General features: G+C 43.0%; 1 protein-coding gene across 1 annotated transcript; it reads right to left on the reverse strand.

Annotated features, from left to right (window-relative positions):
• LOC100512247 (olfactory receptor 10S1) lies at positions 7,071-8,048 on the reverse strand. The gene has a single exon (XM_003129978.2). It carries the CDS (start codon positions 8,046-8,048, stop codon positions 7,071-7,073), a length of 978 nt encoding a protein of 325 aa, XP_003130026.2.

Genomic DNA, 11,337 nt, shown 5'->3' on the forward strand with positions numbered 1-11,337 from the left:
CAACACTGGATCCTTAACCCACTGAGTGAGGCCAGGGATCGAACCTGAAACCTAGTCGTGTTTGTTAACCACTGAGCCACGAAGGGAACTCCTCTCTCCCTCATTTTTAAAGGATGGTTTTGTTATGTCTGCTGTTCCTAACTGGAAGCTTTTTTTTCCTTTCAGCACTTGGAATAGATCATCCCATTCTGTCCCATCCTGCATGGTATCTGCTGAGAAACCTGCTTAAAATCTTGTGTCGAATCATGACAATTCTCAGAGTTCCCACTGTGACTCAGTGGTTAACGAACCCAACTAGTAGCCATGAGGTTGTGGGTTCGATCCTTGGCCTCACTCAGTGGGTTAAGGATCTGGCCTTGCCATGAGCTGTGGTGTGGGTCGCAGACACAACTCGGATCCTGTGTTGCTGTGGCTGTGGTGTAGGCCGGCAGCTGTAGCTCCAATTTGACCCCTAGCCTGGGAACCTCCACATACCTTGGGTGCAGCCCTAAAAAGACAAAAGACAGAAAAAAAATTATGGCAATTCTCTGCCACTGAGCCTTTTAGGGAGTTCCAAATCCATCCTGCCCCTCCAGTGGTTCTTAGGCACTGGTTTCATGACTACAAGGTTGTTGACTTTCAAAGCTACATAGAGCTTGTGAGAGGGGTATGGGGATGGAGCAAGTTCATTCCAAAAAATTCTATACTCTTACCGAGATGTGGCTTTTTTCTTAAATACCCAGATTGTTACAAGATCTTGGTTAAATTCTAGCATTCTAGAAAAAATAATTCTGACAAGTTTTGCCCTTGTTCTCCTTAGTTTTATAAAGGAATAGATTTTTGAAGGTCCTTGCTCTGTCATTCCAGAAGTTCTTTAGTCATTATAAGATATATGAGGGATCAGAAAATAAAGAAGCATAGGTAACATTATTTGGAAGTGCAACCAGTGTTACCTTAGAGGTACCTGGGGATGGCACTGTACCTGTGTCTGTGTGTCTCTGTTAGTGGCAGTGACCATGCACACTAGAGAATGGTGTGTGTTCTGCTGATTTTCTGCTGCGTGACTAAACATCTCAAAATGTAATGAACTTATTTACAAAACATAAGTAGACTCACAGACATGAAAAACAAACTTACGGTTACCAAAGGGGAAAGGGGATAACTTAGGAGCTTGGCATTAGTAGATAAAAGCTACTAGATATTAAACAGATAAACAGCAGGGTCCTACTGTATAGCACGGGGGACTATATGCAGTATCTTGTGAAAACTATAATGTAAAAGAAAAACAAACAAACAAAAAATCCCAGTGATTTATTTGGTCACAGATCTGCACTGTGTGCCAGGTGTGGTAAGGAAGCCTCATCTCTTCTTCACTCGGGTCAGGCTGACAGATGAGATGGCTCAGTCACATGGCCGTTAGTCTGTACTCACAGTTGTCTGAGAATTCAGATGCTGAAGGCCCAGCCCGCGTAGCTCTTCATGTGGCTGTTTGCCCTACTTCAGGGCATAGTGATGAGTTCTAAGAGGAAGTGTCTCAGAGACGGGAAGAGGCTGCATTGCCTTTCACATCCTAGCCTCAGGGGTCACATAGCTTCTTTCAAATTTCGAAGGGAAAGTACAGACCCACATCTCTTGGTGGGAAAGGATCATAGGTTCTTTTCAGGAAGAACATTTGAGATGAGAGATATTGTTGTGGTCATCTTTGGAAAATCCAATCTGCCCCGATATGTTAGTAATTAGTAAACTTTTGAGAGAGAGAGAAATACAGAGGGGGGGGGGAGAGAACTGGAGAATAAGTTCAATTACTCCCATTCAAATCTTTATCTCAAAGAGAACTTCCCTTCCTTAAAAAGTGGTAAAACTGGGAGTTCCCATCATGGCTCAGTGGAAATGAATCTGACCAGGATCCAAGAGGATGCGAGTTCAATCCCTGGCCTCGCTCAGTGGGTTAAGGATGTGGCATTGCTGTGAGCTGTGGTGTAGGTCACAGACGCAGCTCGCATCTGGTGTTGCTGTGGCTGCGATGTAGGCTGGCAGCTATAGTTCCAATGTGACCCCTAGCCTGGGAACCTCCATATGCCTGGAGTGCAGCCCTAGGAAAAAGGGGGGGTGGGGCTAAAAGTGGTTCTTGGACACCTGACTCCAAAGCTTACATCTTTTTTATAAAATTCCGGTCAAACATTATCTCATTATAGCTTCTCTAATGTCTGTCTTGACCTGGTTGTAATGTTTTCAGACATTTACCCCAGTTCACATCGCAGAACCGATAATAGTAATTAAAATGGAACGTGGATATAAACTAGCCAATAAAACTCTCAATAACAGAATATTTTAAAGAAATGCTGTTTTATTAAATTCTAGCATTGCTAGGGACAGAGGATATACCCACATGTTGCATAGATTTTCACTTTAGTTAAACAATAGCCAGAAATCATTACTCAGTTGCATGTTCGTTGTCCGAATACCAGTATTAGTGTGAAAATCCTTCATTTATGAGGATAAATCCTTCATTTAATCCGCCTAATTACATGCATCATAGCTTCCTTTTATGCTCTGTCTTCAGGAGTATTGGTGAACCCCCTCCTTAGAAGCTCCATTCATAGGATGGCCAATAGTAAGACTACTTAGTCACACTCTTGTAGTTTGTTCTTCCCTGCAAATTATCCTGTCCAGATAATAACTTCTGTTTCCTGTCCCCTTTACATCATAAAGAACATATCAGTTTGTTTCCTATTTTTTCTTTCTTTCTTTCTTTCTTTCTTTCTTTTTTTAATCCTTTCTTGGGCTGCTCCCGCGGCATATGGAGGTTCCCAGGCTAGGGGTCTGATCAGAGCTATAGCCACTGGCCTACCCCAGAGCCACAGCAACACCAGATCTGAGCCGTGTCTGCGACCTACACCACAGCTCACGTCAACACTGGATCCTTAACCCACTGAGCAAGGCCAGGGATGGAACCTGAAATCTCATGGTTCCTAGTCGGATTCGTTAACCACTGCGCCACGACAGGAATTCCTGTTTCCTATTTAAGTTGTAGAAAAGTTGGGAAAAGGATAGTCTCATGTAGTTGTCCTATTTTTGTCAAGTATAGTTTTCATTTTAAACAGTGCTAATTAATTCTCTAGTCCCCTTCACTTTACATTTCAACTGAACTTTCAATAGCATAAGCACAACAAATCTACATTTAAAAATCAAAGTTAGAAATCCCTAAAAGGAGAAAATAACTGCGATTAACAATTTTTCTTTTTCCCCCACTGGATGAAAAACAAATTTTCTGACTTGATAACTTCACTGTCAAAAAATGCATATGTATCTTGTTCTATTTCCAGGCCTTGAATATGGGGCCAAAGCAGTATTTTACTGAGTTAACCTTTGGTTGGAACCCATAGAGGTTATGAAGGTCTCTGCTCTTAAAGTTCTTATACTCTAGTTTTTCACATTAAATATGCAATAGCAATACAAGGCAGGATTGCTATTGGTGTCCTTATGAAGCCCTATCCTAAACCAATGCGACTGAGAATCCAGGCTGCCAGAGACAGATACAAAGACGGAAGAGCAGAGTTCAAGAGGGTAATAGATTTTTACTGGAGAGACAGATATACAAGTGTCAAGGCTAAAGCTGAGAAGAAGACTGGAGCTGTGCAGCTCCATTCTTCCATTATTTACCCTGTTATTTCAAGAAAGCAACCGCTTGACAAGATAGAGGGATACTTTAGGAGAAGACTAAAGCTGGGTTTAGCTCCATGGCCCATTTTATACTTGGCTCTCCATATATTTCATCTGTTCTTAGAGCCCACTCTCATGGAAACAATGGGGTTTCCTGGACTATTTCTGGCCATCCCACAGATAAGTCAATAATGCTGAGTTACCAGAACCAGGGAGATTCGCTCTGAATTTTAGAGGAATGCTGCATCTTTGTCAACTAAGAAAATTGCACAACCTGAAAGCTGAGAGTTCAGTTTCATTGGGGGTGAAATTGGGACTTAAGCCTGGAGGGCAGCATCCCAGGTAGCCCCAGGAAACGGCTCTGAGGAGGCAAAGGGAAGGGGAGGCTAGGATAGATGAGTTTTTGCAGCAAAGGGAAGATAGTAGGAACAAAAGATTGACAGATAATCGGGGATTTACAGGAAACCGGTTTCTATGGGAAGACGTGAAGGTCTTGGGCTTCCTGGAATCCTTTCCTGAGTTCTCTCAGGGCTCCCTGACCCACCCTTGGGAGTAGCTGTTGTCAGAGGTGACCATGACATCTTTTGTTTTGTTCCTTTTACTATAGTCCAAAGAGGAAGGGGGAATATCTAGATGGGTCATAAAGGTGAAGGGGGAGGTGCATGCAGCCAGGCACACATTTCACCGGAAGTTTGCTTGCTGCTCTCACGAAGGTTGTTACTAGTCACAGACACCAGGAGTCATGGAAGGATTTTAGGGTTTTTCCTAGATATGAAGAGATGCAAGAATTGGGCTCATACAATTTTCTCCTAAAAAAAATCTTAACTCTCTGAAAACCTTTCCTTCCAGTTTTCCCAGGACACAGAGTCTCTCACTCCTGGTCTCCCCACTGAGCTCGGCTCAGGGGGTGCTGTGGGTGGGTAGCTGCAGTGGCTCAAGATTTAATCCATGTAGAGGCAGACGGCAAGTTCGAAACTTCAGTTCACATCTTCACTATTTCTTTCCATTTCCAGTGTATTTTTCCCTTCCAGGAATGCCAGACTAGCATCCTGCATTCACATAGGACTAGGTACAATTCAGAGGTCAGGGAATCCTTATCCAAGAGATATGCCCTTGGTTAAAAGACTGAAATGATTTTGAGACTTCTAATCTAATTGGGAGTTCATAAATAATGGGGGCTAGATTTGATTCTCTCTGAGGTACATTACTGTGTAATTGAACTGTGTGGTCTCTGAAGAGTTGAGTTGAAATCCTGACGTCAAATATTACCGGTTACATGGCCTTAGAGAAGTTGCTTTACCTCCCTTGGTCTTGGTTGCCTTATCGGTATAATGTAAATAATGGCACTCTCTTCAAATGTAGTTTTAAGGAGGAATAATACAGAGAAGGCAACTTGCACAGTGTTTTGCATATATGTGCATCAAAAAGGGTTATGGGGGAGTTACCACTGTGGCTCAGCAGTTGACAAACTCGACTGGTATCCATGAGGACACTGGATCGATCCCTGGCCTTGCTCAGTGGGCTAAGGATCCGGCATCTAAGGATCCGGCATTGCTGTGAGCTGTGGTGTAGGCCAGCAGCTGAAGCTCTGATTCGACCACTGCCTGGGAACCTCCACATGCTGCAAATGCAGCCTTAAATAGACCAAAAAAAAAAAAAAAAAGATTAGGGAATTGCGGTTGTGGCTCAGTGGATTAGGAACTTGGCTAATATCCCTGAGGATGAGGGTTTGATCCCTGGCCTCACTCATTGGGTGAAGCATTTGGTGTTGCCATGAGCTAAGGGTGTAGGACGCAGACATGGCTCAGGTTCCATATTGTTGTGGCTGTGACGTAGGCTGGCAGCTTCAGCTCCAGTTCGACCCGCAGTTTGGGAACTTCCATATACCACAGGTATGGCCCTAAAAAGCAAAAAAAAAAAAAAAGAAGGAAAAAATGATCATAGTTACTGTTCAAATAATTACGACTATTCCAGTTCAAACAGTCTTTCCATTCTCCATCCCCACCATCTTTCATATACCCCATTAAAACACCTCTAACATAATTCTGTAAAATGCCTTTCCACCTCCAATGTCATCATCCATGTTAAGCAATGTTTTCTCTCACAAGCAGGAAGTTAGAATAGTTAATAAACAGGTCATTCTCCTCCCTACCTATCTCTTTTTCTCTCTCTTTCCTTTCATTTACCCCGTGTTTTAGCAAGTAAAAAAAATGTAGCTTCTCAAGAAGAATATGTTCATATAGGAGAAAACAAAGGAGAGACAAAGTGGCAAAATGGCTAGTGTATAATCTGAACGCCTTAGCCTGGCATTCAGGGCCATTTTCGGTCCATAGAATCATTTAGTGGGTCATTCATTCCCCCTTTAAATGCAGCATGACTAATAAAGACTCTGACTTCTTTCGCTTACTCTGTAAGAAATGGGAATATCTATTTTGCAGCAACACTTCACATAAATGTATCATTGAGTCCTCATAAAATCCACCAAAGTAGTTAATTTTAATCTTAATATCAGGAAGGCACAGTGACATACCAAGATATCATAAAATATGCACAAGATTCTACATCAAGCGACTGGTGGAATCAGGATGACAGTACCAGGAGGTCCACTTGACTTCCAAATCCATGGTATTTCTACCACTTACTTATATACCATCTTGAGGAGGAGAATAAAGATAATGGCATTTTCTCAGTGACCTTGGGCAAGATGCTCTTCTCCCTGTAGTTGTATTTTATCCTCCTAAAACCAGTGGCTTCTTCTCTTAAACTGCGCGATGCACAGACAAAGTTTCATTTACTATCTATACCTATTGTTCTGTTATTTGTATTTTTTTTTCTTTTATAGGGCTGCACCTGTGGCATATGGAAGTTCCCAGGCCAGGGGTCTAATGGGAGCTGCAGCTTCTGGCCTGTGCCACAGCCACAGCCACGTGGGATCCCAACGGAGCAGCATCTGTGACCTACACTGCAGTTTGCGCCAAGGATGGATCCTTAACCCACCGAATGAGGCCAGGGATTGAACCTGCATCCTCCTGGATTCTAGTTGGGATCTTAATCCATTGAGGCACAACCAGAGCTCCTGTTATCAGTATTTTTAAAATATGTAGCAAATATTTAATACAATTATTTCATAAAAGGCAAAAAATTCATTTACTAAAATAAACGAGGCATGATTAGCATTTCACATACCTCTGAGCCATACAATTGAGAGGGTGGAGAAACTCTGAGTGTCTCTCAACCCTATCTTTTGGCTTTATCGATGAAGCGTTTGTGACAGACACTGAAACAGGTCACTTGGCGGAAGGGAAGGGAAGGCGTTCCTGGCTAAGCTGAAACTCAGTTCTTCTGATTTCTACTTGAAATATGTTCCCTGCCCATTTTGATAAGGGACTAGATGCTTTCCTGGCAAAGTCAGAGAATCGCCGTGCAGGTCAGGGTGGTGGGTTGCCTGCAGGAGACTCTGGCGAGCCTTGGCCCAGAAATCTTCTCAGAGCCCGCTTCACCTCCCTGTTCCGCAGGGTGTAAATGAAAGGATTGAGCACGGGGGTGACTATGGTGTAGAAGACAGCGGAGGCCCCGGCTCTTGCTGCCCCGGAGCGAGGCTGCAGGTAGATAGACACCGGTGGCATGTAGTACAGGAGCACCACCGTGAGGTGGGAGGTGCACGTGGAGAAGGCGCGCTGCCGGCCCTCGGCAGTGTGGATGCGCACCACCGCCGTCACGATGAAGCTGTAGGACACGACGATGAGGATCAGGCACCCTGCAGCCACAATGCCAATGTTGGCCAGCATGACAAGCTCGTTAATGGTGGTGTCTGCACAGGCGAGCTTCAGCACAGGGGGGATGTCGCAGAAGAAGTAGGCAATGTGACGAGGCCCACAGTAGGGCAGGTGGAAGGTGAGGGAGGTATGGATTGCAGAGTGAACAGCACCTAGGCTCCAAGTGATCCCAGCCAGTCCCGCGCACATCCTCCTGTTCATGGCCGCTGGGTAGTATAAGGGTCGACAGATAGCCAGGTAGCGGTCGTAGGCCATGACTGTATACAGGAAGCACTCGGTGCTGGCCAGGAAGTGGAAGCCGTAAAGCTGTAGGGCACAGCCCTCAAAGGAGATCACCTTCCCATCCAGAGTCAGGAGGCCATCCATGACCTTGGGCACTGTCACTGTAGACAGCCATGCATCCAGGAAGTGGTACATAGTGGAGCAGAGGTGAGGGTCAGAGCCCACGGTTATGAGAATGAGGAGATTCCCAGTTATGGTGATTCCGTAGATGAGCAGGAAGAGGAGGAAGAAGAGGCTAGGATGTTCAGCTGTGTACATCAGACCCTCCAGGAAGAAAGAGTCCACCACAGTCTGGTTGGGGTCTTCTTTTTCCATGAGCATCTTCTTGCCCAGAGAGGAAACTGACATCAACAGACATGATCCGTAATAGCCTTTCCTCTTGCCGGAAACATCATCGGCCATTGAGTCATGTCATCTTGGTCCTGCTTCATCCGTGAAAGAAAGATACACCCTTTCTGGTCACTCCTTTGACTTGTCCTGGTGTTTTCTTGCTGTGCTTTCAAAACGGGCTTTTCAATATGGGATCCGCAATCTTTGGGGGGCACGGAAAGGGCTGTGAGGGTTATTTGGAAAAATATACTCTCTAGATAATGGTAATATAAACAGGGGTTATAAGTCTTACTCTCATGGAACATATATATATTTTTTGCAAATAGTCCAGAACCGTGATGCCTCTGCTCTCCCAGGTTACTCTGCATACTGAAGCTCTGGATGACCAGGTTCTTATTGTCTTGTGTCCGCAGAGTTGCATCTTATCTTCTGGGAGACTTGCCCAGAGTTTGGGTGTTATTACATCAGCCAAGAACACAGCAGTCCCATCCATTCTTCACCTAGAGGGAGTTCTTTAGAATTTTGGCTCCCCGCACCCAACTCTCAAGTGTATGACAATGAAGCCTTAGAGAACTGACTGCATAATTACCAGGACAGATTGTTTAGTATACATCACACTCTTCCGGTAAACCTTTATTTCAACCTTTTGGGAAATGTTTTCTTATTCCTTCGTTGTTGAGCCTGAAATGAAATTTGAGTTTTCTTCTATCCTTTTAATCCATTAACTCTTACACATAATTAGATGTTGCCTTATATGAACATTTTCTTTAAACTGCTTATTCCTGTTGTATTTTAAATTCCCATAGGTTTTACCTAACCCTGTTTGCACGATGGTGTTTTATGTCCCAATGCTCACTTGTTTCTCTAATGTAGCAAATGTTTCTATATTAGAAGACACTTTGTCAGTCTTCTTAAAACGCCATGTTTAATTTATCTCTCTCCTTTACTTTTCCTCTCTGCCTAAAGCAGAAATGGACTCTGTTCAGTGTTCAACATCAACTGCAAACTCTTTCCATTCTTGTCACCAAATCTGTATCTTCTGCAATCGCCTGAAGAAACTCCTCTTACCTAGGGATGCTCTTTGCCTCATCTTCTCAATTTGCCATAATCTCTGCCTGGTCTCATTGCAGCATCTTATGACATGAATGGAATTCTGTTAATCTCTGCCTTCAGAAAGCTACCCTCTATGGCCAAGTTTGAACATTTACGTTCCTCTAGAAGCCCCTTATAAATATTTTACCTCACACCAATTTTTCATTCATGACATGCATAGTATTTATGATAATTATTGATCATATCTAAGCATGTACTGTCTTGGACTATTTTAGTGTTCCTTAGGCGTATGTCGTGTCTTCCTAAGAGGAACATAGGGAAAACATCTTATGCCTTATCTAGTTTCTGCTTAATGTTTTTGGGATAGAGAAGTAGAAATTGCAAGGAGCCGAGTTTATTTGGATGCTTCTACTTAGTTTAAATCACTGGTCAATAAGAAATAATCCCTATTCATTCATTGACAGAGAGTGATCACGGTGCTTAATTTCTTGTTTCCTCCCTTCATCAAATTCAAAATTGGAATTTTAAAAATTTGTGGTGGTTATTTTTACTTAGGATAGAGTAGAACACATAGCATATGACCTTAAATTTCTTCATACTCATTAATTTATTCACTGCAATGGTATTTCCTATGATGCTCCTGATGAGAAATTATATAGCTTGTCCCTGAACAAACTCCAGTAACCTGTTTCACAAGACAGCCCATTCCAGTGTTGGGCAGATCAATGTATTATAATGTCTTTTACATCAGTCGCATATATGTATCCCTGATATTTCGACCAATTGCGTTTAGACTTGTCCTCTTCGTATCTATGGAATGGATAAGTTTTTTTTTTCTTTTTTTTTAAGACAAATGTTATTGGCTATGGAGAAACTGAAACCTCTGTATGTTGCTAGCGAGAATGTAAAATGGTAGAGCCCACTTTGTTTTTTTGTTTTGTTTTTGTCTTTTTGCCTTTTCTTGTGCCACTCCCCAGCGGCATATGGAGGTTCCCAGGCTACGGGTCTAATCAGAGCCATAGCCACTGGCCTGAGCCATAGCCACTGGCCTAAGCCAGAGCCACAGCAACGCGGGATCTGAGCCGCGTCTGTGATCTACACCACTGCTCACAGCAATGCCCGATCCTTAACCCACTGAGCAAGGCCAGGGTTCGAACCCGCAACCTCATGGTTCCTAGTCGGATTCATTAACCACTGCGCCAGGATGGGAACTCCTAGAGCCCACTTTGGAAAACAGTTTGGAGGTTTCTTAAAAAGTTCAACCTAAATTTACCATACGATGTAGCATTTCCGTTTTTAGAAATCTATGCAAGAGGAATGAAAACTTATGTCTATATATAATGTAAGTGTTTATAGCAGGATTGTTTGTAATCTTTAGAAACAATCCTGGAAACAGTCATGTTTGTTGTTCATCAGCTGGTGGATGGATTAAAAAAAGAGTATATTCATACAATGAAGTATCATCCAGCAATAAATAGGAACAAAATAGGTAATGCCGTTTATGAAATGGATAGAACTCAAAAACATGACCAGAGGCAAAAGGTCACATGTTGTATGTTTCCATTTTTATAAAATGTCCTATTAAGACAGAACTATACAGAGTGAAAGTAGATTAGTGGATGCCTGGGACTCAGATGTGAGCAGGGAATGACTACAAATTGTCATGAGGGGTCTTTCCGAAGTGATGAAAATGTTCTAAAATTGGATTGTGGTAATAGTTGCACAGCTATGTAAATTTACTAAAATCATTGAATTATAAGCTTAAGCAGGTAGATTCTGTGGTGTGTAACATACACCTCAAGGAGCTATTTAAAAGGAAAGAAAGAAATCAAATGAAGGAAAGTTGAAGTTCCCGTCGTGGCTCAGTGTTAATGAATCTGACTAGGAACCATGAGGTTGTGGGTTCGATCCCTGGCCTCGCTCAGTGGGTTAAGGATCCGGCATTGCGGTGTGCTGTTGTATAGATTGCAGATGTGGCTCAGATCCCTCATTGCTGTGCCTGTGGCATAGGCAGGTGGCTACCGCTCTGATTAGACCCCTAGCCTGGGAACCTTCATATGCCGCAGGTGCAGCCCTAGAAAAAAGACAAAAAGACAAAAAAAAAAAAAAAAAAAAGAAGAAAAAGAAGAAAAAGAAGAAGGAAAGTCGCCAAGCAACACAAAACCTGATTTAAATAAATGGAGAGATATGAAGTTCCCGTTGTGGCTCAGTGGTAACAAATCTGACTAGGCACCATGAAGTTGTGGGTTGGATC

Source organism: Sus scrofa, chromosome 9 (assembly GCF_000003025.6).
Source record: "Sus scrofa isolate TJ Tabasco breed Duroc chromosome 9, Sscrofa11.1, whole genome shotgun sequence".
In the NCBI taxonomy this organism is placed as follows: Eukaryota; Metazoa; Chordata; class Mammalia; order Artiodactyla; family Suidae; genus Sus; species Sus scrofa.

What these genes read in the sequence shown, in the direction of transcription:
- LOC100512247 (XM_003129978.2), bottom strand. Translation starts at nt 8,048, where the DNA reads ATGTCAGTTTCCTCTCTGGGCAAGAAGATGCTCATGGAAAAAGAAGAC.